The sequence below is a fragment of the Ammospiza nelsoni genome, chromosome 2 (assembly GCF_027579445.1).
Source record: "Ammospiza nelsoni isolate bAmmNel1 chromosome 2, bAmmNel1.pri, whole genome shotgun sequence".
In the NCBI taxonomy this organism is placed as follows: Eukaryota; Metazoa; Chordata; class Aves; order Passeriformes; family Passerellidae; genus Ammospiza; species Ammospiza nelsoni.
The window spans coordinates 30,744,775-30,772,057 of NC_080634.1; the positions used below are offsets into that span (position 1 = coordinate 30,744,775).

A 27,283-nucleotide genomic window follows, 5' to 3' on the forward strand; every position below is an offset into this window, starting at 1 on the left:
AGGACAGCTGTAACTTCCAACCCGTGTTCAGTTACCTTTTTGCTGTTGAGGCACCTTCAGCTCTTCTCACTCTTTAATATTCTCAGTTCAGAGGCCCCTGAACTTTCAATTTCCTGTCTTCGGGAAGCACAAGAGGTACCCACACTTTGTACTCACAAAGGGCAAATGATTGATCTGCAGCACTTGGCCCCGAGGGGGTTAATTAGCTTTACAAATGAAAGAGGATGCCAAAGGCCACAAATTATAACTGTGTGTCCATGTTTCAGAAACATACCCTACTTCAGCAGCAAAACTAGGCGTAGACTCTAGTTCTTTGGTGTCACGATTTCTTTTCTTGCAGTTTTTTTTCCATTCATTACACAGACACTACATGAAATCGAAATGTTTGTTGGACCAAGTTACTACATCTCTCTAGTACTTTGGTGTTCTACTATACAGAAACAAGAAACCATGCACACAAATTTAATCTGTTGTACCTGAAAGGACGATTGAACAGGTACCTATCTTGTAGTTAAGGAAGTGTACAGAGCAATTTCATTCTATGTTCTGAAACTGCACTAGTAAACTTGGGCAGCTTTCAGGTACATTACCTGCAAAATATCAGAAGAAAATCCTAAACATGATATATATCCTTTAGTTGATATAAAGATGATAAAATAATCAATAAAAATATAGAAGACAGACAGAATCTCATAATTATATTCTATATTAGGAAGAAAGTTGGATGATGTAGACACATCCATGAGGTAATGAAATATTACCTATTGCCAATGAGATTTTGGAAGATGTTTAGTTCTACCCATTAAATAAAACATCTAGAAGTTGCATAGCTAGAAACTGACAATCAGTAATTTGAAAAGAATTATCTGGTAAGCAGATGGAAGCAATGGGCTTTTTTTTCCAAACAACTTTGAAGTTCTGAATGTGTTCCAGACCAGCCAATACTTTTGCTTTAAAAGTATTTGCAAAGCAAGTGGGCTCATCCAGGTTGCTGTGAGGCAGTTAACCTAACACTGATGTGGCAAAATCACAGTGGCATTGACTGACAGAGGCTGCACTCAGCTAAGGAAAGAAACACACTGCTGTTTGTTTTAATTTGAAGGAAAAGACCTAATTAGAAGAACTGGCTATCTTTGTATGGCAGTCTAAGCTTGGTGGCTGAAGATAGCCATCTAGGCCGAATGCAGCAAGACTTTAACTGAACACTACACAGCTGGGTCACTGAAAGGGAAAAGAAAGGCAACAGATAAGAACTACATGATGGAGCCAAGCCTTACTGTGAGACACCTCAGCCAGCTCAATTTGATTCAGCTGTTTGGAAAGATGAATACAGTGACTTGATCATGGTCTGTAATTCATTACACAAGAAGAAAGACTTCTTATAGCAGAAGACTTTAATGTACTCAACAAAGGCAAGCAAGACCCTATGGATTAAAATAAAAAAAAAGTAGTAATATAGAGTGGCAGTTTCAATGGCAGTGATAACTAACAAAAGAACTATAATAAGGGACATGGTTGATTAACCATAAGGCTTTAAATTATAAAAGTCTTAAATCTTTCTTGAAGATTTAACTGAATTATAGACCAGCAATACTATCATTAGTCACGGCTGAGATTCTGTTACTGTTTGTGGGTGACTTTTCTAAATGATTCCATCCTACATGATGTTTCCTTTTAAAGCAATGATAATTTGTAAAATCCAACTAAGAACAGAAAATCAGCTTGGAAAAAAACAAGAAAAAGTGCTATTGCCTTTCAGCAAAGATACAAGATGCAACCTAATACAGAACTCCAGTCATTGTCAAGTCTCAAGTCTTCTTGGGTACAAACATCCAGAAACGAAGGGACTGGCAGCACAATGAAAATGCAGAGTCAAACAATTCATGGAGCTGAAGAAGGACCATGGGATCTTGTTAAGAGAATATTCCACTCTTGTGAGTGGGAGGTAAATAATTGAACTGTTGTTGGCATGACTGCACAAAGCTGCAGACTGCAGAACCTCAGGCTTCATCTCAAGAGGGAAGAATTTTGCACAAGTTGATACATTTTGTGTCTCACAGGTAGCTACTGCACTTTCTAAACCATCTGGAGCACTTTGAATGTGTTAAACAACCATGGGAGTCCAAAGAGGAAGACCTAATCCAAACTCAAGTAAGTGACAGAGATAATGAGGGTAAGGTATCTTCAATTATTTCCAGATCAGCAACAGGACTGGGTAAACAGAGAAATTCTCATTGATAAGGGAAAAAAAAGGAGGCCCAGAATAAAGGGGCATTTCTGAAGCTCAGTGGGAAAGTCCCTTGGTAAGAAATAATTAGTTTCTTCCTGGGCAACAGTAAAAGCTACAGGCTCAGCAGCAAACTGCACAAACACGAACAGTAACACCTTTGAAATGACAGGTAACAGGAATTGTACAGCCCCAAATACAAATGGATGCCCATGCTAGGTATCAGATTCCAAGAAGGGAAAGGCTAGCAAACATCAGAAAACAACACCTCAAACCAGGGACCAGGAAACGCAGTTTCAAGCACCTTTAACATATAAAATGAAAAATCATTGCAAAGAATTTTAACTTGTGAGCCACTCCCTGGGGAATTCAACCAATCAGCAAAGGTATTACTCTGACTTTTAAAGCCTTCCTAGCTTAATTCAAGACACTGCACCCAAACCATTTTTGAAACTTCAAGATGATGCATTCAAGAGTAAGAACACGTAGAGTGAAGCTGGCAGTTTTGTCCTGTCCATGTGGAACACAGACAGGCAGAGGAGAGCCACAAGTAGAAATAAGCCTGTGCTGGATCTGATAACTTCCAAGGGGAACAAAACTATCAACAGAGCTGTCCATGGGAAAAAAAGAAAGAAGGCAGAGGAATATGAATTAAACTCTCCTGTAAGAAGAAACATAACAGATGGAAAAGGTGTAGGCCAGACAGCAACTAACATAAATTAGAGACAATAAAAATAGAGAAAATTCTTAAGAAAAGCTTTGTGACTAGAAAAACTAGTGGTAAAAGGAAATGAATATTTTGCTCTTTCATTCCTTTCAATCACAAAATAAAGAAAGAAATCTTACTAATAGTACTGATCTATGCTAGATAAAAATGGTGAAAATGCTAGTGACATAGGACAGGAGAAACCAGTCAATAAATACTTCAAATTCCATCTAAAGAAAGGAATATAATGTAGCAGTCATATGAAAATAGCAACTGCAATCTAGTACCATAGTATCAAAGTAGGAGATGAGACGACACCTACAAGGGAGTATTATTTTGAAATCAACCAAGAAACAGGAGGCCTGAAAGAGTTTAGTAACTAGCTCTCTAGCCCAGGGATTCTGATCTTTAAATTAAACTTGGAATATTAAACAAATACCTTAAGACACTAATGACAGTACTCCCAAAAGGCAAATGAAAGGACTCAATGACTAAATTATGGAAAAACTGTAGAGATGAAGAATTAGGAAAAAAAAATAAAACCTATAACACAAAGATTTTACAAAATACAGATTTTGTAGTTAAAAAAAAAAAAAAGAAAAAACCCAAACACCAATTTCATTCTTAGATGACATCATTATACATTTGGTTTAACAAAGGGGACTGCATAGGTGCGACATACTTAAATTTTTATAAGGCATTGACCTAGCACCATAAGTCAGAAAGATAAACTGTACATAATCAAATACTAAGAGGATTAAGAAATGCTCAGCCTGCAAGTCTCAAAAAAAAGCTAATGAGAAGTTGCACTCAATGTTTTTCAAGTTAGCAAGATGCAATATTGCATTTCAACCTGGATCTGAAAGTAAAAATAAGAATTGATACAGTCTGGGGTTGACAGAGCAGTGAAAGCTGTGAGTACCCTGGCCCATCAGCCAGCCAGGCCCGTTCACACAGGCTGGACTTGGACACGGCCCCACGTGAAGCACCCAGGAAACAAGAACCCAGAGCATTCCTGTAGAGAAGGGAAAACACTATCCTGGAAAGCCAAGACTTTGGATGATCAGCCTTGACCAGACAAGCAGCCACTGTGAGCTCCTCTATCCTGCTGGGAGAAGAGGGAAAACACAGTCCTCTGCAGACTTAAGGCAAAGAGCCAGGGGGACCTCACCCATGGCACTGGGGCTTCAACACTCAATTACAAAATGAATTTGTTCATAAGATAATGAAAAATTTGACAAGATGTAGAAAGAAAAGACAAGAATAATTCATGGACTGGAAGAAATCCCTTACAGTGGAAGATTTACAGAGTTCTGTTTACCTTGTGAAAAAGTGGATTGAGAAGAGACATTAGAGTGTTTAAATGCACGTGTGCGGGGGGAAAGTCCCATTCAGGCTCTCTGAATCAGAGAGATGAATGTTTCCAGAATTAGGAACCAGAAGCCAAAGCAAGGAGAAATCTGGCTTAAATATTTAAACAGTGAAAACATGAAGCCCTTGCAGCAGGCTACCAATGGATTTTGTGTTCTAGTGCCTCAAAATCAAGCCAATGCATTTTGTCAACACAGTTCAAATACTCATCAGTTCTTGGCTACTCTCAGTACTGATTAAATGGACTGAAATGTCACCTGTGAAATGCAGGAGTCAAACCAGACAGCTCCTTCTAGCCTAGCCTATGCACCTACCAAGCACTCCACCTGTTTGCAGCCAACCCTGGTGACTAAAGCAGAGAAAAGGTTTCTGCCACAGGCTCCCCGGGTGCAGAGCTCCTCGCTGTCCTTGTGCAAAGCGCAAAGTGCCAAAGGCAGGGATGTGCTCCCTTGTGCCTGCCCACACGGCCCCTCCAGAGCCAGGGCAGCCAGAGGCTCCTGCAGGGCTCGGCTGCAGGGGGAAGGAACACACGTCACAGGGGCAGGCTGCTCGCAGCAGCACCTTCAAGCAGCCTTTTACACCAATTTATTTCTATACAGGGTGGTTAAAAAAAATAAAATAGATGCCCCTATTGGTTGTTCATACAGAAGTCTGGGATTCTATAGGCTTTGGGTGGGTGACTGATTTTAAAACCCAACAACACATGCTTTTTCCCTTGCCTTCTCATTCTCTTCCAAGTCAGCCTCCATGATCCAAAGAAACTAGTAAGTAACACACAAGACTAGCAGTCATGTGGACCAATTAAAAAAAAAAAAGAGGAAGGAGAATTGAAGACGAAGAGAAAGGGAAAAACAAACGAAGATTGAAAATAAAAATTCGCCAGGATAATGCGTTTTATAAACACAGAGATAGAAACAGTTACAGCAAGGACAGAGCGGGCCAGGGGTGGGAATAGATATTTATATATATATATATATATAAATTCAAGGGGCCTTCCGTTTATTCTTGTTGGCTCCCCCTTCTCATTAGATTGGTCTCTCTGTGGGGATCTTCATCCCCTTCTCTCCACTGTCCACCTTTTGGGGATTCTCTCCCATGACCAGGGTCCAGAAGAGGCCACCACTGCCATGTGAGTCCAGCCCGTCTTGGCAAGAGGGAGCCTGGGAGAGCACTCTGGCAAGAGAAGAGCAGGAGAAGCTAGCCTTTCCCTGCTTCCTGCCAGCCCCTTGAAAAGACTGGTCTCTTCCTCCTCCTCCTCCTCCTCTTTCCCTTTGGGAAACTGGGGGCAGGACAGGTATGTGAGTGTCAGAACTGCTGTCATTCCGCCTTTCAGGAAAGGGAGTAGAGAGAAGGGTGATGATTATTTTGGCAGTCTCTTACCCTCCCTCCAGTTGCTTTTTGGTTTGTTGTTGATGCCTGTAGGCTTTTCTGAGGAGGGGAAAAGCAGGAGGGAGAGGAGGAGGAGTACAAGCTGCTAGGATATCATCCACAACAGGCAAGAAGGGCAATGAGCAGGAACCCACATTCCTATGGGGCCATTGTGCTGCTCAGACAGCTGTGAGAGAGAGGCAGCAGCCAGTTCAGACAGACTCCTCTCTACTGCTCTCCACTAGGGGAGGAGAAAGAATGCAACACTCCACAGCCCTTAGGCAGTGTAGGCACCTGTCCATCCCAGAGAACATGCCTCAACTCTCCCCCCTCCACTGGTCTCACCTTCCACTCGGGAGAAGGTTTCTCCCATCCAGTCCTTGGGGCAGGACGAGCGACCCCTCCTCCCTTTCACAAGCAGGAGGGACAGGAATAGATATTTCTCTCTTAGACACTCAAGGCAATCCTCAAAGAACCCCATCCAGCTGTGAACCCTGCCACATTCTTCTGTGGCCTGCTAAAAACACGTGTCCAAGCCCCCGCATATACAAGGGCCGTCTCTCCATCCCATCCACCACGCGTGTCACAACACGCAACCCCGCTTCAGACGCATCCTACAGTGAGAGAGAAGGCAAAACAGGGGCCTTTCTTTGGGTTTCAAAGGAGGGGCTCTTGCATGAGGAAGTGATCCCAGCACAGGAAAGGGGCTCTTGCACAAGGAAGCATCCTCCTACCAGGCAGGCTGTTGCACAGAAGGAGCACCCCCTTGAGACAGGCTGTTGTGCAAGGGGCTGCCATGAACAGGGTTATACAGCCAGGAGAGGCTGCTGCAGGAGGAGAGGCCAGAAACTGTTGCACAAGGAGGGCCGCTGCACAAGCGGTGCCCCTGGCACAGGCTATGCACAAGAGGCGTTCTGCTCCCTGGGCTGAGGTCTCTCTAGGAGCTGGAGAGGTGCTCCACTTGGATGGCGCTGGTGCTGACAGTGAGGCAGATGTCCTTGTGATGCTCTGAAGTCTTGTAAGGAGTCAGGTCAAAGGAGCACTGGGGGGGAGGGTTGGGTTGGTTAGTGTCTCCAGAAGGGCCCCCTGCTGCCCCCCCGCCCTGCGGCTGGAAGTGCTGCTGCTGCTGCGAGGCCTGGGCTTGTGCCTGAACCACCTGCTGCTGTGGGTCAGGGATGTTGTGTTTCCGCATGTGCTTCATCAGGTACGTCTCCTGCAACGGGAGGGAGCGCGTCAGAGAGAGGAGGGAACGATGCTCACAAGAGCCAAAGCCAATAGGGAGGGACATGGCAACTCAGGGAATGCTCCCATTGGATCTACAGAAGCTGCTCCCTGGGAAGCTGAGTACTTGTGTACACTCACCGAGGTGTAGGCCCGGCTGCAGATGGAGCAGGTGTAGACCTTGGCGTGTTTCACCGTGTGTGTGGCCAGGTGCACCTCCAGCGAGGCAGCATCCGTGTACGCACGGTGGCAGTTGTGGCACTTGAAAGGTTTGTCTTTGTTGTGCTGCCGTCTGTGGGACTGGCGGGTGGCAGCAGCAGGCAGGAAAGAGAAAGCAAGCGTGAGGAAGGAAGCAAGTATTAGTACTGGAGATGGCTTCATCTCAAACACCCCCTTACAGCCAGGCCCCAAGCTCCTGGCTGCTCAGGAAGGTAAACCTGGCTCCTAGCATAGGGACAGAACTTCTCCCTCCAGCCCACCACACCCTCCCCACACACGCCCTTCCCCCTCATGCATACTAGGCATTTGAAGAGCAGAGACTCTTAATGCTCCACAACCCCCATCTTCCCAGTTTCCATGCAACTCTCAGTCTTTTCCTGGTCTCTCCTTTTCTGTTCCTCTATACATCTGCTCCCTGCATTTATTACCTTCAGGGCAGGATTTGCTTTAACTGCTTGCAGGTGTTTACAGCTCTTTGCTCTTTGGCACACTCTACAGTCCCCCTCCTCCAGGGTACTGCAACAGGACACACCACCTCTGCTTCCTATATCCCTACCCTTATGCCCTCCATTTCATTGTAAAACAAACAAAAAACCCACCCAGATACCCAGACTTTATTGGGTGTAACATTTCACAAAAGTCTCGCCCCAGCTAAGTTAGAAAACTGCAAAACAGATGGGAGGAACTTCACTAAGGTCTCACCACTTTCGAGTCAAGTTAATTTTACAGGATGTGACCGTTTATGCGCCTTTGGGCCAGTAGTGCCACAAGCCAGGAATTTCTTCCCTGCCCAGGGCTTCAATAGCTTTCTGCGTTCTTTACTCTCCTCCCAGCTGCCCCACTTCCTCCACCTCCTCTACCACTGGAACCCGTGCCAACCCCTGCCGAGGAGCAGGACACACCCAGACCCTTACCTGCAAGTTGGAAAGCTGGGTGAAAGCCTTTTCACACCCAGGGTGAGCACATTTGTAGGGTCGGTCCCCGGTGTGGATACTGTTGAGGAGGAAGAGCACAAACGGGAGGCAGTGAGCAGGCAGACAGGGCAGACTGCCAGGACCTGCTGCTGTGTGAAGGGGATGATGTTGCCTCCAGATGCTGTTATAGCTGGACAAGGAGAGCTCTGCACAGCTCCCACGTCCAGTTAGAAGTTGAAGACAGGCAGTCAAGCAGATTTCAGAGTGACAAGGATTGGGGAGCAAGAGCTTAGGAACGCCTGGACAGCTCAGCATGTGAGCTACCTAAAAATGTATTGGGAAGGGGTCTGGAGGTCCAGGCTCCCTGTTCCAAACTCAGGAGTCCTAAATGACCAAGAGAAATCTGTTCTCTTGCTTCCAGAGTACCAAGAAAACAGCTCTGTTCCCTCCAGGATAGACAAACCAACACTTTTCCTTTTAAGTAACAGGCTGAGTTTACCTACAGTGTTAACCTGTCCCTGTCCCCCTGCAATGCCAGAAGCAGCTTCCACACACTCAGTCCAACCCCCGTGGTGCCAGGCCGGGATCCCCTACAGCCAATGCCTCTCTCTCTATCGCTCTCTCTGTGCCGCCCACGGTGCAAGACCAAGGATCCCCAGGGACAGCACGTGCCCACCTCAGCCCTGCCGTGGTCAGTGTCTCCTGCGCAGCCTCCACTCCGTCCACTCAGGTGGCTCACCTCCTTCTGGGGTGCAGCCGGCCGCATTCCCCGCCCGCCCCCCGCATGCTTGGCGCGCGTGCTCCAGAGGTGCATGCCGGCAGCGCGGGGGGACCAGGGCCAGGCCCCCAGCCTCCTCTGGCCCTTACCGTGTGTGCTGCTGCAGGTGGGAGAGCTGGCGGAAGGCCTTCTGGCAGTAGCGGCAGGTGTAGGGCTTGGCCCCCGAGTGGATGCGGAGGTGCTGGGCCAGGTAGGATGTGTTGGCGAAGCTCTTGGAGCAGTGAGGACACTTGTGCGGCTTGACAATCGCCGTGTGGAGCTTGGAGTGGATCCTGCCGAAGAGGAGGAGGAGCAGCAGCAGTTGGACATGACCGCCATCTGGCTAGTGCTGATGGAATGAGGGCACAAAGGGGGTGGGACAGCACCACGCTATCTGCTACGTGAAGGAACTCCGAACATGAGCTCTCTTGGTCTCAAACTGTGCTCCCCTTGGATTCAAGGGACCATGGTCTGTCTGCACCGGGGGAGGATCCAGAGAGAGCAACTATAGAGCTTGGACTGAGGGGCATTGGCAGAGCTGTGTGTGGGAAGCCTGTGGCTGAAACAGCAGGGGGGGCTGCAAGCCTGGACTTGAGATGTTTGGCACAACTACGCTGGGGCGACAGGGAACAGTCCTCCTATGCCCGTTCTACTCTCACACCGGCACAACCAGCCCTGGCTCCTGTCAGAAAGCGTCACTCCGCTGCCGGCGCCTCTCTGGCGGAGCAGCGCTAACCTGAGCACATCCAGCCCCTCACAGCCGGGCACCAGGCTCACGTGTCTGGTACCGCCACCGCCGCTCTGCCGCGCGTACGCCCTGAGCAGCCTGCCACAACCAGCCAGGTCTGCCCAGGCAGCCGCCCACGGAGGTGCTCACAGCATGCTGGGATGACGGCAACATGCAGTGCAGAGGGCCCCAGCCTCCTCCGGCCCTTACCGTGTGTGCTGCTGCAGGTGGGAGAGCTGGCGGAAGGCCTTCTGGCAGTAGCTGCACGTGTAGGGCTTGGCCCCTGAGTGGATACGAATGTGCTGGGCCAGGTAGGAGCTGTTGGCGAAGCTCTTGGAGCAGTGAGGACACTTGTGTGGCTTTGTCTCCGTATGGGACTTGGAGTGGATCTGCATCTCCGACTTGGAGTAGAAGGTCAGCGAACACATCCTGCACCTGGGACCGGGGCGAGGGGAAGAGATAGGGTCACATGGGGGTAAGCCCCAATATGGATCAGCTCTAACTGGATGGGATCCTCCACACTGAGTGAAGAAGGGGTGTTTTCCCACTATGAGGTACTGGGGAGGTTTCTCCTGGGACACTGCTTGACTGTGAGTGGTTCAGTCCCAGGAGAACAAATTTAAGCTGGGAATTGGTGTAAGAGAACAAGCAATACTTCACAGCCAGACAAGTGAAGGTGTTGGAAGAAACCAACTGGCTTGCAAGAGAGGCTGGGCAGCACTCTGAAAATTTTCCAATGGCAATCCTAAGGGGATAGGAATAATTCCCAGACAAAACCACCACTTTGTTAATCTATGATTTATTTCAGTCAAAAAAAACTTGGAAAACCTGGAAATCCCAGGTTATAGTTTGCATTAGAAGTTAATTCCATGTACTGTGAAGTCTGTGAGAGCAAAAATGGCCAAATCCACTTAACTCTGCCCCCATTTCTGGAGAAGACACTCAAATATTTAGGATACAAAATGCTGAGAGTAACAGCAGTGCTGCTTTCCTAGTAGGTCTCACAAAGATATTCTGGATATCAAATGTGGTATTTCATTGGTCTAGTGGGCTTTCATCATTTCAGTCTTAGTGAAGTGATGCAAAATGTTTTGTCTGGGCGTTTGGATCCATCTGTTCCCATAATGATCAGAAATGTATTTGTGAACACACAGACTCTCTGAACAAGAAGAAGCAGTTGGCATCACTCTGCTACGGATGCTGCTGTTAAAAACTGTTCCTCCACTACGACACCAGGCTGTTAAGAGAAGCTCATACTGTTTTACAGTTCAAGATAGTAAAAGCTTTCGTGGTTGTTAATTTGACAGAGAGATAGAAGCTGCATCCAAGTTCTTTCTTCCATTTCTTCCCCACACCCCGTGTGTGTCAAACAAGGGGCAGAGTAAAGGTTTATCTGAATTTAGGTTTTTCATTTACATTAAAGGCAAAATAAAATCTCCACATGCAACTTCCAGGGTCACATTTGAGAGAAGAGATGCCAGCCAGAGGAAGGCTGGTTAGCATGAATTCAGCGTTCACAGTGGTTTTGTCTGGGAATTTCTTGAGTTTTATAGTGTTTACAAAACTGCTCAGCAACAAAAGTCTCTGCAGGTATTACAAGCCACAGAGCTGATCCTGCTCTTCCCCATATCCATCTCCTCTCAGGAGGATACTTCATTACATCTACTGTTGTGACTCTGTTGGAGCCAGAAGCTTTATGATGTGTGCAGTCTGATTAGCGTATGTCATGTAAGCAGTGTTTATCCAGCACCTACCTTCACTTCCACAGGCCCTTCCGAGCCACAGCTTGATTCCCAGCCATTTAGCTGGAAGCCATGCCTCCCTAGCAAGCACTCTAACACACACCTGTCATAACATTTCCCTCCTCTCCACCTTTGCTCTTCTACATTCATTATCATCTCTAACAGTTGTTCCCACGTGTCCTACCTTCATCTTTCTCTTAATCCATTTTAATTGCGAGCCCTAACAGAACATGCAAACTAAGTACATCCTTACATAAATTCCTCCTCAATACACACACACACCCCCCAATCCCTGCTGGAATCAACAAACAGAAGCAATTTTACTGTTTATCCCTACATCAATTAAAGATATAAGGAGTAAAAAGGTACATCAGCATCATCTTTTTTTAAAAAAGTAGCTCTTGGTTTGTAAACCAAACTATCTCAAGTCACACAGTTTGTTCCAGACTTCCTGGAATGCTAGACTTGAATAGGGCATATGTATTCTGCAGTAATCAAGTCATACTTACATGATGAGGACTGTGTCCTTGAAAGCACCAACGTTAGGAATAACTGAGGTGAACACTGAACTGAAAAATACCTTTGAGCCACCAAGTCCAGCTCCCTGCTACTGCAAGCAATTACAGCATAATCCCAAGCTTGACTTTTAGCAAGCTCCTTCTCAGCAGATGCTGACTTCCATTACTCTCAATTGAACCCCGTTCCACAGCACTGGCCCTCTGATAAGGAACCATTCAATTGAGAACAAGCTCCCAGTGTGATGCTGTGCTAATACGGCTCACCAAAACAAAGGGGAATAGCAGGTATCCTTTTTGTATACAGAGGGGAGCGACTGTTCTTGCCAACAGCATGTCTAATTCTGTAGTCAATGTCCTCAGCCATTACTGAAAAACTCACACGGGCTCAGCAAACTTAAAGAGTGATGGCATGTGGAAAATTGGCTTTGCAGGAAAGATTCACTAACTCCAGTTGATCTAGGTTTGAAGTAAAGCTTAAAAGATAACCTGGTCAACAGCCAAATAAATCTATGAAGGGAGAAAAATATCAATTACTAGGGGCTTATTTTATGAACAAGTCAGACATAACGAGGAACAACAACTGACACCAAAAGTGGAAAAAAGAGGAAACTTTTCCAACCACGAGAATAATGTATCTTTGGAACAAGGCTTGGGGCTACAATATGGTCTCAATCACTTGGCCCCTACAATCAGCATTCTGAGAACCCTTTCTAAGAGAAATACCCTTCTAAGGGTTTTTGCTCTAGTTTAAAGAGAATGCTGGGCACTAATCTCTTCTGTGCTGTACACAGGACTCTGTATTTTAAATAGTCTATTCTGTTCTGAAAAATTAATGAACTTTACCGTGCCATCAAGTCCAAGCAGTCCCATGCATTAAATCTATAGTACCATAAAGCCATCAACTTCATCTTCCATAACTCCTGTGCACCCCTTCCTTTACTTATTTGCTTTGCCAGGTATCAGCCTTCAGGTCAGAAATTCTCTAAAATAAACTTTATTGAAGAAAAACAGACTGCATGTCCTTTTCTATTTTCAAAATAAAATTATAAAGAAGTTTTCAAAACATCACTGGCACTTGCATGACAATGATAAATCTGATTATTAGGCCTCAACAACAATAACAGAACCCCCCAAAACCCTAACCTCCCCCAAACCCCCAAAATCAAAACAGAACCCTCAAACAAACAACCTCTGTTGTCTGAATTTAGCAGCTATAGACATTCTGATATTGTTTTTCAAACAACATTTAGAATTAAAATATTGCAAGAACTCATTTTCTAATCATCTAATTAGCATCAGCCCTGAGAATGTTATGCAGCATTAACAAATTCATGAGCCTTATGAGTTAAAAAAAGCCCTGGAATATAGCAGAAAGCTGCATTTCAGAATTTTATATTGTGTGGTATCAGGCTTTTTCACGGGAACAAATGATCCATTTAATTAAGGGCTTTGCATTCTGCTTCAGACAACATCAAATATTAAAGGGGAAGATGCAATCAGCCCTCTAGTGGGCAAATATGGATTAAAAAAAAATGTTAAATCTATATGGATAATGAGAATATCCCACCTGACACTAGCAGCATTTCAGTGTTCTACTTCAGTGAAATTCTGGCCGGGGAGAGGAAAATAGGGAGTGCTCCTTAGTAAGCATGAATGAAACACTATATGAAATAATTGATTTCTACCCCCCCTCTGTTTAATATCCATTTTTAATAGTCTCCCCACTGTGCTTTTAAACTACCCCTCCTTTGGCTGCATTCTTTCTGACAGCAAGAAACAGAAATGACTGCAGCATTCCCATTGATGGTGTGACACAACATCCCCTGCAGCTCCTTGTTATGGCTCTGCAAATTCAGACAGCCTTGGAGAAAATATCCTTAATAAAACAGAGGTTCATATCAACGGTTAAATTAGCACTCAGCCATATGCCAGAGATCAAAAGTAACCTCTTCCAATGTTTATAATGCTTTCTTTTTATAGGAAATAAAGACATTCAAAAAAATGTTCATGTTAGACAAAGACACTCAAAAATCATGAAATGCCAGCAAAAGGTGGATGTACAATTCTAATTCTACTCCCATATGAAAGTCATCACAATGAGTCATAAAGAAAATGATGCCTATAGCAACTAGACTACAACTCTGTGGCACACAGTGCTGTATTTTTTTTTCCACTTTTCATGGAATGTTCCGCCTCATTCATCAGATGCTGTTAGGAGATAAAATGTCATCTGAAATACCAGCTCATAGTAAAATTTGCCCAACATGGATTAACAGCCTTTTTCAATCAAGTGCTTAATTAATCAGTATCACAGTTGTGAAAACTATGTAAGCTTTATATGGCTCTGAGAATTCGAATTCCTAGTATCTACTGAGAGTAGTCTTACAAGTTAATTGAGTCCTTGCTCCTTCTGTTAGGCTACACATACAAGTTAGACCATCAGTAAAACTAAAACTCAAACCAGGAAAGTCTGAAGTTAGACTAGATGATAAGTTTAGGCTGTCAGAGTCAGCAGTTCATTTAAAAAGGAAGGAAATGTCCTGCCTTTGCAATGCAGAGTTAATGAAGTAACTAATGCAAGCATAGCATAATAATGGATGCACAGTTCATGATAAATGCTTGACCCTCACATTCCCCCATTTTTTAAGCTGAAGTTAAACACTTTCTTGTTAATATTTTGTAAGAGGAGGGGAAAGGAGACAAAACTAACATCCAAGATACACAGGTACACTTGGGCAACACCCAAATAAAGCCAGTGAGTACAAAGATGCCAAATGAAGGCACAGGAATTGTATCTCTGCTTCCACACTGGCACACCCAGCATCAGCTTCTATTCCAAAGCCAACACTGTGCTTCCACTGAACAGTTTACACTACTGGAGTGTGCAACAAATCTATCAGCTATGCTCAGAGATCTTGGTCAACTTACTTCCACAGTCCTTCTGTCACCTGGTGGCTCGGTAAGGTTGCAGAAAAGCATACTCTCATATACTGGCAAGGCAAAGAGCAGTTCAAAATGCTCTCATCATATGGCACTTTCCCAGTTCCCAGATTTGAGGGCATTCCTGCATTTTGCCCATTTTTCCAAATGACCCTAAAAATACCTGACCCAAAATTTTGTGGTATTTCAGCATACTTCACAAATTCCCTGTGTTCTTTTAATGACTCAATCGTTTATGCTTTCAACAGCTGCACCTTAAGCCTTTTCTGTCGCAGTCTTGCACTGGGAGCTTTCATGATGTCACTTAATTCCTGAAAGTCTTTTTCATAGTCATTGCTTTCCAGGATACTGCTCCTCCATATTCCTTATCTTTAGGCCAGAGACATTCAATAGTCCAACAAAACACTTCTGTCTGATAATGTTTGCCATTGTGTCCCAACATCTGGACCTCAGTCCCTGGCTGCTGGAGACATCATGCTGTCCCAAAAGGCTAAGTCTTCCATGGGACTGTATTAAGATATATTTTGTCTGAACAATTAACAACCAGATAAATATCCCACTTCTTTACAGCTACCCACCGGCATTGCTTTTATCTTTAGGTTATCAGCCATGACTTTCTGTTGACCTCCAAATCATCGAACATCAAGCCTAAGACACCGTCCACCAATTTTTGAAATCAGTCACCATTAGCATAAAAGACCAACAAAACAATAAAACACAATAATGTGCTTCCCACTATAGTGATAACATGCAAGAGCTAAAATTAAAAGAATACAAAAGGCCCATTAAAAAGCACTAGGAAATTTGGAAACATCAAGATTAAGGTCATCCATGTCACCATAATTTGGCTCTGCAATGCAGGTGCCTTCTGATACAGCTTTATTGACTGTTTCCACAGAACTGCACTCTTATTATGTTGCACAGACAGACACTTAACAAGCAAGCATTCAGCTTTTTATATCACCACTCTGGACAGCCTTAAGCCTCGTCCAACTCCAACATGCAATTCCAACCTCATGAAGCAGATCACTCATCTCCTGTACCCACCACAGAAATATCAGTGCTCCATAAGCACTCATCTACCTCCACAATGTCCCTGGTTTATGTTTTGTAAGGGAAGGGAATCAAAAAAGACCCAGTGAAACACAGTAAGAGAGACGTACCCACTAATTCCAAGCAGCCAAACTGAAATCTGTGACTTTTTTTTTTCCTTTAAAGGAAAATTCCTATTACATACATTCATATCACTGCTCCTATAAATTTCTGTGCTACTCCTATGAGCTGCAACACTTCTGCAAAGCAGAACAGGGTCTGACCTGTAACAGAGGAGTGCTCAATGATACTTGAGATTATGGTTTTGGGAACCCTGAATGTTAATTATTTCGGGGTAACTCTCTATGGTCATTTGTAGCCTAAGACAAATGCAAATCCACTGAAGATTCAACCTAACTCGTACTTGCACACACTTCAAGGCAAGATTATCTGTAGGGCTGTAGGATACCACAGCAATCTGTGGCAGAGGCAAATGTAATCAACAGTTCTTCATACTAGTAAATGCCTTCCCCAGATCATCCCCCTCAATTCCACAATCCCATGTCAATGCATTTTATTTTCTTTTCACAGAATATTCCTTTCAGGTTGAGCAAACATGCAGGTCTCTGACAGGCTATCATGCACCAATAACTAATCAAGGATGCTATCAAAGTGCCTTGACTCAGCAGGGCCAAATTAAGGTGTAATCAGACAAGAGGCACAAAATACAGTTTTAAAGTTCCCTCTCTCCCAAGCTGAAACTGTGACTGTTCTCCTCATTTCCTTGCACACATTCATTCCATTGACAAGTAACATGCCAAAATTAGAATTTGTGACTGCAGAACTTCTCTTGTCAATCCCTTCTGTTTGGCACTATGAGGAGCTGCCAAGGGAAAGCACATGCATGCACAAACTCACAGTTACATCTCAGCAGAAGGGAGAGAACTTACCATACCACAAAGTTTTACCTCATTATACTCTCAGGCATGTGGCCAGTCAAATTGTCATTTTCTAAGCTCCAAACACTACATTTATGTACAAAGCAAGAATTATGTGTACAAACTGCATGTGCATATGTAAATGTGCATGTGCAACAGTATTCCTTGAAACTCTGAGACCGTAAGACAATGCCAGCCAATCTGGAAAAGGGGTAAGGATCTTAAAAATCAAGACAAGTCTCAAAAATGTGCAGCTGAGGAAAGGAGAGAGACTCTCTTGGAGTCCTCTGCTGAGGGAAAGGCTAATAAGCTCACCCTTGATTAGACATCAGAGAATCCACACAGGAGAGAGCCGCTGGAAACCAGGCATCATTAGTTCCGCTGCTCACGGAACCACTTGTTAAAAAAAGCAAACAGAAATTTCAACGTGTGGCATCACACTGACACCCACGGTGGTCATCAGCAATCTTAAAATCCACTGCACACACCTCTGCCACTGCAGCTAAGATGATAAATGACAGTAACAATACTTTCTCACCTTTTTCTAGCCTAAGAGGGAGATGAGGTTCTTTGCCAGAGGAGGTCACATTCTTATGCTGACATCAAAGCCATGGCAAAATTTAGAAACACTGGGTTTAGTATTTCTAGGCTTTGGAGGGAATGTGGTCAACCTTTCTGCCTGACACTTCAAACTTAATTCCCTTTTTGCCCTTAGCCTTTCAGCCCAGAGCAATCCCCTCTCCTGCAGCAAGGCCCAGACCCAAGCTCTTTACCCACATGCCCCAGCCTCTTGATCCTCTACTGCAAGGACACTTTGCTACTTCATTCCCTCAGTTACCTAACACTTATCTCCTCTTGCTCATGTTTCTATGTCTGTCCACATCCCATACTCTTGTCCCTCTCTGTTCTGCCAGTTCTAGGTATCTCATTTTCCAGAACGTAGCAGGTCTGGTTCTTTCCTCCACCCTTCAGTCTTGGCTGCTTATAGCTTATTCTGGTGCTAGCTCTCCGCTCTCTCCCTTGCATAGAGGCTCCCCATCACATCCTCTGCTGCATTCCCTAGTTTGTAGGCTCTTGTCCTTTCTCTCCTCCTTTTTGATTCCCATCTCTACTGAGTTTCCAGATCTCCTCAGCACAAACAGCTCCAGTCCCTGCCCATACCTCATTCTCATCCCTACCACGTTTGAACCAAGCAGTGTCTTCTCATGCCTTGCTGTTGTGTCCATCAGAGATGGAGGTTATTGTCCACACTGGGAACTAGAGACCCCTTCTGAAGCAGAAGGAAGAGCAGCTGTGCCTGAAGGAAAAGCATGTTTGGCCCTACAGTGCAGCTCCAGAAGATGCATAGAGTTGCAGAAAGAGTAGATATATAGTCCAGCCTCACACAGAAACTGAGAGAAGTCTCCTCTGTGGAGATGGACTGTCTGCTGAGTGCCTGGAGTGGTTCAAGCCTCAAGAAGCCTCAAAGAGAATATTTCCTTCACATATCTCCACCTGCAAACTATAAATCATCTCAGAGCATGCTTAACAGATTTTTTCCAAGCTTAAAAATGGCCAAATTCAACAATATTGTCACAGACACGTGTGACTTACTAAACTCATAGCCACCACATTACAAATTGATTCAAAACTATGGGAAGTTCACTAAACAGTAATGCTAAATCCAAACAGGCTTAAAACAAGACATGTCTGAGACGATACCCACCTGCTGTATTCAAACCACCAGTTCCCCTTGTGTACATAATTTGCTCTCTAATGAGGGTCTCCATCCAGCTTCCTCACCTTCTGCAGCTCAGTTCACTAAGGATTCTGTACACTTTTGCACCTTGGACCCATCTCTGAATTTTCCTATGTCCCTCAGCTGCTTATTGTCTCCCAGCTTCCCTGCTGTTCCCCAGTGAAAGTAAGGAAAACCCAAAACCAGAAGTGGAGAAGACAGAGCTTGTTGATTACACTATGACATGAGGCCCTTCTCAGGCCAACAACCTTTCTGCTGGTATCCGAGGCTCCAGAGCACAGCCTGCAAAATATTCCAGATTATAAACTGGTATTCATCCTGGATTTTACTTAGTACCAGAGCCTAGCAGTGCCTATACAGAGCTCTCTTCCTCTTACAAAGAAACTGCTTAGAGAACTGTCAAGAGAAGAGAATTGATGATCTGGCCCAGAGCAGCTAAATCACCTTATCAGTCTTGTCCACCGATCACATCACACCACAGACTTCTAAAAGTGCACAGGTACAGGCACCACACCAGGACTAAAAAACAATCCTACTGTATCCAGGATCTGTTTGCTGCCTTTTCCTCAGCACTTTTAAAGCACTGGGAAGAAGCCATGTGCTCCATAGTGCCAGCATTTTTCTAGAAAGATGCTGATCACATTTTCCAAAGAAAAAGTAAATTATACAAAGATGACAGGGAAGGCTAACAAAGAGCTGACGATGAATCCAGACAAGACTGAAGTGACATTACTCATGAAAGAAAATGCTTCACAGGACTGGGTTAGATGCTGTCCCCTGCAGGTGCAAGCATTCTTCCAGCAGCACAATGCAATGCACCAAGGACTCTGCCAGACAAATCCTAAGGACAGACACTGAAGATCTGCAAGTATTGCCATCATTAGCAACAGTCTCACAGCTTTTCTTACAAAAAAAATCCTAGTCATAGAGATTCTTCCACCACTTTCACAGCAGCCTACTAATTCACTTCTAGAGATGATACAGCAGTAAAACAGTTGCTATTTGCTGGAGTGGGCATCTCTACATTTAGTAGAGAATGGGATGAGCTGTATGTATCAAGGTTTATGCTCCAGCACCTCCCACATCTGCCTGGCTGTGCTCCTCATTCAAGGCCCTACTCTGTCTTTATCACCACACTAGGAGTCAGGAATTAGAAATATTAGCCACCTGCCCAGACACTCATGACAAGAGAGCTCACAGAGCTCAAAAACAAAGCTTAAAAATAATTAAATTTGACAAAATAATCCCAGGCTTTAGGAATTGGGTATTAAACAAAAATAAAATAAAAACCACACTGATCAATGTAGTACAACTCCTTCCAGGAATCTGAGTACACGATTCTCAGTGTCTCATCATGGGAATCAGTGAAATCATACAAATGTAGTCATATGAATGCCAAAACCAACTCCTCTTCCAGCCTGAGAAAGAAGCAGGAGTAGAGGAACCTCACCCACAGTCTTAATTTAGCTAGCATATGTCTGCACACTGTAGTGACGGGAACTACTGAAATCTTCCTCTAGAATACAGAGGATCCCAGCATTCCTCAAAGTTTTAACTTGTGAGTCTATTCATATGCATATTATAAATGATTTTACTATGCTGCACAAAGCTATTCTCTCCCACAGCTTCAAGAGAAGATAGCGCTTTCCTTGATTTTTCCAACAATCATTTTTAGTTCCAAACTTGCACATGGGATGCATCGTCCAAAGAGCAGATCTCAAGGAGGGCAGAAGTACTCCCTCCTGAAGCACCACTATTGGGGGTCTCCAATTTAGGTCTCTCACACCTAAGCACTGCTCAGAGGAAGGCCTACTTAGGGTGGCAGCCGGTGGAAAAGGTACCACACTCAGAATAAACATAAAGAAAGCTTAAACATTAAGAAATTACTTATTCCCACATATATACTCATCTGTTTTTTCCCTGCAAAGGCCTTTTCATGAGCTGTTACGCAGACTATGCGTGTTCATAAAGTTTCTGCTGAGTCACTCCACCTGGTCTTGGGCATTTTTTTCCAAACTTGCAAGTAAACAAGGAGCTATAATTAAAGCCCTGGTTCAGCTTTAATTCTAGTGTTCACTGCCAATTGTGTCCCCTGTAAATACATATTTAACAACCTAATTAGCAACCCAGACTGTAAGCAGCTTGAGTAGTGTGGATCTGTGGCTATGGCCCAAAATAAACGGTGGGATTACAAATAGCAAGCTACCAAACACTCCCACCCTTCCTCACCATACGCTGATTATATTTTCAAAGTTGAAAAACCGGGACATTGGCTAAGATAAAAAGGCTGATCCAAGCTCTGCTTTTGTACCCATTTAACTGTGTTGATTAAAAAAATGTAAACAGTAAAAAAAGCTATAGTTTAAAGTGAAAAAATGCCTGGGGTGGGCACACAGATTCTATGTAGATGCCTCCATATTCCAAAAGCCTAATTCCAGAAAGATAACTAAATCTGAACCAAAACAAAGAACATCTAGGATGATAAATGGAAAACTGTTTGATATGGGATCCTGGGCACATTATAGGCAAATGAGAAGACCTAGGGACAATCTCCTATTCCTGTTTCAATTTGGCTACTACTTTGCCTCTTATTTATCCTAATCATCCACCAGAAACACCTATCATTGAATCACCCCAAAGTGCTCCTGCTTCCTGCCTAAGACAGACCATTACATTTACTGCCTACCACTTTCTGCTCTGTCTGGTTCCCACCTTTTCTAAACACCCACACTGCTTATCCTCTGGTTCAAGTATTCCCTCCTACCTTATCTCTCCCCTCCCCATCACTTGTAAACTCAAGCCACATCCCTCCAAGCTCAGAAACCCAACCTCTTATCTGACACACTTAGGGCTCAGAAACACCCTTAATATGTAATTCAGAATTACATTTTTTCCCTTGTTTTGTTTGGAGTGCTGAGATAGAAGATCCCATGGGACAATACACACAGGAGCAGACACTACCACCACAGTTCACTTCCTGCTCTGTGTGTCTCCAGTTTGCAGTCTTTACGCTGCAGAGACTGGAGCTGTAACTGAGGAGCCCCCAGGTATAGCAGGGCTCTCAGATACACCAGCAGTGCTCCAGCTGCACCAGCCAGCACTGCACTCTGCAGTACACCAGCCATACCAGCTGGCTGTGCCATCAAGGATGTAGTTTAGCCACCCTAACATCCTGGTTGTTAACTAACCTAGTAACATTAACAACTATATATTCAGGAAATCAAGACTGTCCACTGAAAGGAAATCCTCAGTTTTGGTTCAACCCATCAGCCTGTAAATATTCCTGACCAGAAAGAAAACTCAACTCTTTCTGCAGCTCAAAGATTCTCTACTCAGGGACTCTCTAGGTACAAAGCAGAGATCTCTCCTTCCCCATGTAACCCTCTGAAGGGTTACACCCCCATGCCCATGCAATGTTACAGCCAAGGTTTAAGCCCACTCCCCACCTGTATGTCTTGCCATCCTTGTGCTGGTCCTCATCATCCTCGTTTGTCAGCACAAAGGGGTCGCTCATCTCTGGCAGCCCCGACTCCTGCAATCGTTTCTTCTTGCGGCCCCGGGGCGGTTTGGGGGCGACTCCCCCAGCCCCGGCACCTTCAGCGAGGGTGGTTGTCCCTTTCTTGGACAGGTCTGGCACCACCTGCAGGGCTGCCTGGGAGCCAGGGGGGAGCGCAGAGACAATCATGGGAGCTGAGATGGGAAAGGTCTGGGCAGAGGCGGCTGTGGTCACCAGAGAACCTGACGGGGAGGTTATCACCAGACCAGGACCTGCAAACAAAGGAAGGTGCAGGAAGTCGGTTATTACATCTCCAATTATGCCCAACCTCCTTATCCCACAGAAACATCTACTTTTGCCTACAACACAAACAGAAGGGTAGCTTCCCCTCCCAAAGCATTCCCAGTCTCTACTGCTGGAAGCTGAACTTCCATAAAGAGGGTGGGTGTATGGAGTGCCTAGAGATTGACAGTGAAACCACACCAAGGCAGTCTACACCATCAGTAAGGCTAGGAATAATCTACAGTCCAGTAAGGATTCTCCAGGACCTTGTGTCTCCCCATGCCACAGTCCCCTCTGTGACTGCCAAAGCCTTTGGAGTGCCCTACCTGCTGTCATGAGCCCAGCAGACTGCACTGGTACCACGGTGATGTTCTGAGTCACGGGGGCTTGGCTGTGTGGTGTCAGCTGCTCCGGCTTGGTGTCCGAGTCCATGGAGATCCCAGTGGGCAGCGCCACAGAGGTGGGCACTGTCAGCAGGGCAGGGTAGTGGGGGGGAGCCAAGCTGCAGCCCTTCTCTGTGGGCAATAGCTGCTCCTTCATCTTGTTAATGAACATGGTGTTCTCAATCTAAACGGGGGGAGGACAGCTCTTAGCACACCCTGGCACAGTTTTGCCCAGCATTTGGCTGAGCAAGAAATGCAACAGAAACACTCATCATAAACTCCTGAACATAACAGGCTGGGAGATCTCACCTGTCCCGAGACGGTGGGCACTGCTGGCCAGAAGTACGGGGAGGAGTTGAAATGAGATTCTTCCATCCTAGCTGGGCACAGGGGGCGAGAAGAAGGGGGAAGGGAGGAGGAATGGAGGATAAGGAAGACGACACACAAACACATACAAAAAACCCATTAAACTCAAAGAGATTCCAACATGGAACTGACTCAGTCTAATGCTGTGACAGTTCCTTAATCTCCCCTGTCTTCCTTGAGCAACTTCTCCCCCCTTTTGAGCTATCTGCCCAAATAAAAAAAATTATTTTCAGGGGGAAAAGGTGCCTGTTATTCCCATGGGCTTGGGTCCATCTGAAATGCCCCTTGCCCAGTAGTCCTCCATGCAAAAAACAGGACTGACTAGAAACCCAGAAAAGATCCAAATTTTCCCAATTATCATCCACCCAAGTACATGGCATAAATGAAGTCTGTGCATCTGCAAGCAGGCAAATACAGATGAAAACTGTTTTTCACCATCACAGACAGTCTGACCCCACAGGCAGTGAAAATGCTGGACCTTGCCTGTCCCTCCACCCCAGCTCAACACTAAGGACCCAGATGCAGCAAAAGGACATTAGCATTATGTTACACAGGAAGAAAGACAGGCAGAGAGAGGGAAACAGACTTGCCCAAGATAACAGACAGCCACAGCAGACCAAGAAGTCAAACTCAGGGCTCCTAACTTCCTGCTGCCACACCAGCCCCACTCTTGAAAGCAACACAGAAGCATCATTCTATATTCCTGCTCTCCTCCAATGAGACTAAGCAGTAGGAAAATAACCTGATTCCCCTGCTCCTGAGATACCCTATTTCCAAGCAAGATCATGTCATGGCTCGCCATTGCCCATTTTCTTCCCATCTTTACATTCTGTAGGAATCAGCCAAGTGTCCACTGCTCCATCTCAACTCTCCCTGCATTCAGAGGATGAGTTAGACACCAAAAGAGAGTCTCCTGAGCACAGAGGTATAATCTCTTTGGGAACACCTGACTGAAGAAGCCCTTTCCTTTCTCTTCCTTACATTCCTTTGTGTAATACCATTAGTGGACAAAGTTTGTTACACTTGCAAAAAGACTACTCAAAACCTAAAGAAATTAACAAAACAATATTTTCTGAAAACAGATACATCTATTCCTAAACAAATATGGCAAAAGTGGTAGGTAAAACGTATGCTCAGAATACAGAGCACAACCACTGTAGGTTTTTCATGCAGCTACCTGCAAACTGTCCTGCTCATATTTCTGTTATGGTCTTGTCAGTGGTCTCATAACTGAACAATATTGCTTCTGAAGGGTCTATCTCAGTCCTCAGGGGAGCTCAGAGGGATGCCCCCAGTAGCATGAAACACATTACAGAAGTATATCAAGATGGAATAATACATGTGGAATTGCTGTGTATGAGCCAAAATGCAAAGATAATTTTCCTCTATGTGGAGAAGCAGTATTTAAATGAACCAAATTACCCGATAATTTTGTTTTTATGAATTGCTCATGCAACAGCAAGGCCAAGTACTCCTGCCTCACTCACTCACTGCAAATCAACCAATAAACACACTTAAGGATAAATTATTTACCTTACGTTGGTGGCATGCAGTCAGACTGCTCGCTGCCTGACTGAATTACTCTGGATTTGCACTGCTGTGATTCAATCAGAGGCTGATGGGGCAACACTCTTACCTTCCTTCCTCTGCTTTCTTTTCAGCCAAATTAATTATTGAGTACACTGCCCACAGCACAGCCCTTTGCATGTAATGCTTAATTACATGACTTTTTTCTTCCACAGGATGGGCACACATGAGGAGATAACACATCCTTGGCAACTGAGCACCACCTGAATCAAGAGTGGCATTTTGTTTGGAATTTCCAAGTTTGAGGGTTTTTGCTTGGTTTTTGTTTTGTTTTTAAAATAAATAAGCAGTTATTTGCTTAGCTTCCACATCAAAACCACCAAAGTGAACCTGACTGTCCAAAACCACAAAGTCTCATATAATAATAATAATAATAATCAGATGCATTTTCCAGAGAAACTTTGTAGTTGTCCAAGACTCCCTTGGATGCAACTGCAAACTTCAGGAGTTAAACAGAAACACACCAATTTAAGCAAAAAGAACTCACAACAGCTTTCTTATTTAAAGAGAACAAGTAATAAAAGGCAAGTCCATTTCCAGATTCCAAAATCCAGACTAGCAGAGGCCAGGGCACTCAGTGGCTGCTTGTCTCCATCTTGTCTTGCACCAGAACTTCGGAGAGAATCTAACTTTTGTTTGCTCAGCTTACAGTGTGTGCAAGTCAAACACGGCTCGTACTGATCCTTCAAAGGATGGCTACACTGATTTCATTAGACTCCCTTGGAATCCACCTCCCCATCCAAAAATCTCAATAATTGACCACATTATCTACCAGGCCTCAAACTTCTGGCTTGGAAGGCTGAAGTGTGATGGAGTTATAAGAATGTGGAGGAGAAGGAGAAATGGTGTAAAAGTTGAAGCTTTCATGCAATTTCACTAGCAAGCCAGTCTTCCAAAGGCAGAAAACAAAGGTAAGATTCCTCCACCAACCTACTGGCCTAGTCCCAGAGCTGTCCCTCCCCTACCCCACTTTTAGGCTAAAAGGGTATTTTGAAAACATGCACCCCTATTGGCAGCCCCCACTGAGCCGCTGCTCACACTTACTTTACCAGAACTCTGCTCGTAACCCTTCCAATTGCTCTATAACTACCAGACATGGGCTGGAGCTTCAACCCTGCACCACAGCACGCTCCCACTGCAGGGCCTTCATCATCCCAGCTTCCACAAACACGCCAGAGATGGGACCTTCTTCCTATTCACCAGTCTAGTATCAGACAGATGCCAACGTACCCTCCTGATGTAAACCAAAAACACTTTCTGTGTACACACCACAAATGTACATACACCAAATAAACAACCGAGTGCACCAGAGAACTCGCAAGGGACAAGGGATCTGGAGTTTACGTCTCACAGAATCACATACTTAACGTGCTGCATTTATACTTCTTGGCAGCCCAGCACCTTAATCATAACAGACAGGTAAAAGCACGTGCAAGTACACGGTGAGATACAGGCTGTGTTTCTGGAAGGCACAACCAAGGCTGGATGGGAAGGTATTTGTTCACAGGTTGACTTTTAACACGGGTTTCTTTATTCTCCAGATGCCTGGCTTTTATTTCCCATTCGGCACGGAGTTTGCAGTCAACAAAAGGCCCCGAGAGCAAAGCTTGGGAACAATTTAGACTGTTGTTTTATGTCCGCCCAAGATCTTTGTTCAATGACAAGGAGCTTTTAGGCTTAATTGCTGCAAAATACTAAGGATGCTGGAAGCCACACAGGCTGTTACAACAAAAGCAAAAACGCTTCCCTGGTAACTATAAGCACCAGAAAGCTCAAACGGTGTTACACCTTTAGAACAAGCGCATTTGAACACGCATCAGGAATATCCCAAACGTACCGGGCAAAGTCCTGGATCCCAAACCCGCAGACTACAGACACAACTTTGGTGCCGTTCCCCGACACTTGTGCAGCCTCCACCCCGAGCGGGCGAGCCTCAGTTGGAACAGGTGCCTGGCAGCGGCATCCCCTGCGCCCCAGCTCCTTCCAGGCGCTCAATCCCCGTTCCCGCTCCCTGCAGCCCAAGCGCCCTCCCGTTCCCAGCTCCGGGACCCGCGGCCCGTCCCGTCTCCCGTCTCCTCCCGGCCCGCGGCAGACGCGGCTGAGGGGCGGGGGTCACTCACGCAGCTCCGGGAGCTCCTTACCCCTCTCACTCTCCCTCCTCTTGCATTTCTCCTCCTTCCAGGGCCGTCTCTGCAAACAAACCGCCTGGGTTACCGAGGCTCCGGGGGCCCCGCATGGCAGCGGCGGGCGCTCCGCGGGGCCCGCGGCCCGGGGCACCCCGGCCATAGCGGGGCAGGCGCTCCCCGTGGGGCCCGGACGCGCCTCCCGCCGCGGCGGCCGAGGGCGGGGCCGGCCCGGAGCGCGGCTCCCCCGTGGCGGAGCCCCCGACGCCGGGACAGACGGGCGGCCGGACAGACAGACAGACAGCCCGCCCTCCTCCATTTCCGCTTCCAGATCGCCCCGGCCCCGGAAGTCCCGCTGCCCGGCCCCCCGCCCGCGGTCCCGCCGCCCCGCACATTACCGGGCTCCCCCCCAGCGGCGGCCCCGGCCCGGCTCCGGCGGCGGCGGCCTCCTCACCGGAAAGACAGCGGGGAGGAGCTTCCGGGTCAGGGGGCGGGCCGCGCCTCGGCGCTTCCGGGTCGCCGAGATGAGCGGAACGGCGTCATCAGCGGTTTCGCTTGAAAACGGGGCGGCGGAGCGGCGGCCGCGGCCCGGGGGAGGCTGCCCGGGCCGGGGGCACCGGCGAGGCGG

General features: G+C 45.8%; 1 protein-coding gene across 10 annotated transcripts; it reads right to left on the reverse strand.

The window, feature by feature from the left end:
• Positions 1 to 1,376: 1,376 nt before the first annotated feature.
• Positions 1,377 to 27,283, reverse strand: ZNF384 (zinc finger protein 384). Of its 10 annotated transcripts, XM_059493903.1 has the most exons (11): positions 27,054 to 27,201; positions 26,674 to 26,722; positions 25,577 to 25,724; positions 22,889 to 22,955; positions 22,523 to 22,763; positions 21,865 to 22,186; positions 9,721 to 9,945; positions 8,894 to 9,076; positions 8,027 to 8,105; positions 7,035 to 7,193; positions 1,377 to 6,885 (listed from the first exon to the last, which is right to left on the reverse strand). In XM_059493903.1, the coding sequence occupies exons 3-11, from the start codon at positions 25,627 to 25,629 to the stop codon at positions 6,610 to 6,612; spliced, it is 1,605 nt and encodes a 534-aa protein (XP_059349886.1). In that variant the 5' UTR covers positions 25,630 to 25,724; positions 26,674 to 26,722; positions 27,054 to 27,201; the 3' UTR covers positions 1,377 to 6,609. The 10 variants fall into 10 exon arrangements, with proteins under 10 accessions (XP_059349886.1, XP_059349895.1, XP_059349887.1 ...); XM_059493912.1 differs by lacking the exon at positions 25,577 to 25,724 and having other exon boundaries at positions 22,889 to 22,959; positions 27,110 to 27,283; XM_059493904.1 differs by lacking the exon at positions 25,577 to 25,724 and having other exon boundaries at positions 22,889 to 22,959; positions 27,054 to 27,220.

Excerpts from the sequence above, each read along its gene's own strand:
- ZNF384 (XM_059493903.1), bottom strand. The coding sequence starts at position 25,629 with ATGTCTGGTAGTTATAGAGCAATTGGAAGGGTTACGAGCAGAGTTCTG. Across the intron at positions 22,956-25,576 it reads ACGAGCAGAGTTCTGGTAAA|GATGGAAGAATCTCATTTCA; the intron begins GTAAGTGTGAGC and ends GTGCCCAGCTAG. Across the intron at positions 7,194-8,026 it reads CCCAGCTTTCCAACTTGCAG|TCCCACAGACGGCAGCACAA; the intron begins GTAAGGGTCTGG and ends GCCACCCGCCAG.